Source organism: Echiichthys vipera (genome assembly GCF_963691815.1).
Source record: "Echiichthys vipera genome assembly, chromosome: 15".
Taxonomy (NCBI): Eukaryota; Metazoa; Chordata; class Actinopteri; order Perciformes; family Trachinidae; genus Echiichthys; species Echiichthys vipera.
Window position 1 is genome coordinate 1,101,831 of NC_139840.1, and position 2,500 is coordinate 1,104,330.

A 2,500-nucleotide genomic window follows, 5' to 3' on the forward strand; every position below is an offset into this window, starting at 1 on the left:
GCACAGACACCAGCCTGTCCCCCTTCCTCAGCTCTCCGCACAGGTCTGCTGGTCCTCCTGCGAGGATGAAGGAGATGAAGATGCCCTCTCCGTCCTCCCCGCCCACGATGTTGAAGCCCAATCCCGTGGCTCCTCTGTGCAGAACCACCTTCCTGGGCTCCCTATTGGACGACACAGCTGTCAATCATCCTCCCTCATCAGGAGTCATCTGTTTTCAGTCATTTTGCATCTGTTTTTAGTCATTTTGCATCTGTTTTCAGTCATTTTGCATCTGTTTTCAGTCATTTTGCTTCTGTTTTTAGTCATTTTGCATCTGTTTTCAGTCATTTTGCATCTGTTTTCAGTCATTTTGCTTCTGTTTTCAGTCATTTTGCTTCTGTTTTCAGTCATTCTGCTTCTGTTTTCAGTCATTTTGCATCTGTTTTCAGTCATTTTGCTTCTGTTTTCAGTCATTTTGCTTCTGTTTTCAGTCATTTTGCTTCTGTTTTTAGTCATTTTGCTTCTGTTTTCAGTCATTTTGCATCTGTTTTCAGTCATTTTGCTTCTGTTTTCAGTCATTTTGCTTCAGTTTTTAGTCATTTTGCTTCTGTTTTCAGTCATTTTGCATCTGTTTTTAGTCATTTTGCTTCTGTTTTTAGTCATTTTGCTTCTGTTTTCAGTCATTTTGCTTCTGTTTTCAGTCATTTTGCATCTGTTTTCAGTCATTTTGCTTCTGTTTTCAGTCATTTTGCTTCTGTTTTCAGTCATTTTGCATCTGTTTTCAGTCATTTTGCTTCTGTTTTTAGTCATTTTGCATCTGTTTTTAGTCATTTTGCTTCTGTTTTCAGTCATTTTGCATCTGTTTTCAGTCATTTTGCTTCTGTTTTCAGTCATTTTGCTTCTGTTTCCAGTCATTTTGCTTCTGTTTTCAGTCATTTTGCTTCTGTTTTCAGTCATTTTGCATCTGTTTTCAGTCATTTTGCATCTTCAGCCTGTTTCATGTCTCAGTGGAGTCAAAGTCTTTGGTCACACAGTAAAAACGTGACGGTGTCTTTGTTCAAATGAGTTTGTTTGTTTTTGTCGTTCTTCTTCTTCAGCGTCACACAAACAAACACATAAACAAACATAAACAAACAAACAAACAAACACAAACAAACACAAACAAACACACAAACCGTCCCTGCCTCGTCCTCAGACACTGAAACAATCACGTGTGTGTGTGTGTGTGTGTGTGTGTGTGTGAGTCTCACCGCGTCACGTCCTCGTCTCCCGGCGTGCTCTTCGGGGGCGGGGAGTAGCGTCCGGAGGAGGCCGGCGGGGGGAGGGGCTGCCCGGCCAGGAGGGCGGGGGGGCTGATATGGTTCTCCATGTGCTGCGAGAACGCTGCGACACAGAGACACGCGTCAGGCTCCGACACACACACGGCACACACACACACGCGTCAGGGCCCGACACACACGTCACACACACGCGCGTCAGGCTCCGGCGCACACACACACGGCACACACACACACACACGGAGGAGGAGGCTTTAAGGCGTCCGTGGCGAGCGAGGTCACGCCGGCGTCCTCTCCCGTCCTCACCTGCTCTCACCTGGAGGCTCCTGTTACCTCCTGATTGGACGAGGAGCCGCGGGGGTCGGAAACTAAACCGGGTCTGTTCCCGGGTGTTTCCACGGAAACCACCGACACACGTTTCACACAGAATGCTTTAATATTATTATTGTGTTTTTACGGCTGTGAGAGTTCACACACTATATTTACATTTAACAGATATTAATATAAATATAAAGTTATTAATATCACTCCTGTTATTCTGTAATATTAAACAGTAAATGATCAGAAAAATGAAATAAAATATAAGATAAATACTCAAAAACAAAGTGAAATTTACGGAAATTATTCGTAAAATATCAGAAAATAAAATTAATTTAATTATTAATAATTAAATTAAATAAGGCAAAATATGTTAAAGATAAGATGCAAATATTATTTAAAAAATTTAAATATGTGGAAATTGTTAATAAAATATTTGAAATTCATAATTTAAATATATGAAAAATAATGTTAAATATTACAAAATGTTAAAAAATATATGAAAATAAAGATGAAAAGTATTTTTAAATATGTGAAAATATGAATTAAATTATTAAAAAATAAAAACAAGTAAAATATTTTAAAAAAGGTTGGTTTTGTGGAAATCATGAGTAAAATATTTAAAATTGATTAATTAAAATTATGAAAAATAATATTAAATGTTACAAAATGGTAAAATCGATGAAAATGAAGAAATTTTCATCCAGTGAAATATTTAAATTATTAAGTCAACTGCATTAAAAAAGTGAAATATCTGAACTTTCTGAATAAAATCTGTGAAAAAGTCAAGAAAAAAGCAAAATACCTGAAAATAAAAAGTGAAATATCTGAAAAATACTGAATCAATTATTAAATAATTAAAAAATAACTTCATAAAAAACAGTCAAATTGAATCTAAATCTAAATATCAGCTAAAGCGCTACGCG

General features: G+C 37.2%; 1 protein-coding gene across 10 annotated transcripts in view; it reads right to left on the reverse strand.

The window, feature by feature from the left end:
* The window catches only part of dlg1b (discs large MAGUK scaffold protein 1b), a 79,168-nt gene that overhangs the window by 18,290 nt on the left and 58,378 nt on the right, over positions 1–2,500 (reverse strand). For all 10 annotated transcript variants that reach the window (XM_083928147.1, XM_083928155.1, XM_083928153.1 and 7 more), the window contains 2 exons: positions 1,230–1,362; positions 5–161 (listed from right to left, as the gene is read on the reverse strand). In XM_083928147.1, the coding sequence (XP_083784273.1) occupies positions 5–161; positions 1,230–1,362 (290 nt within the window). The remainder of the gene's footprint in view (positions 1–4; positions 162–1,229; positions 1,363–2,500) is intronic.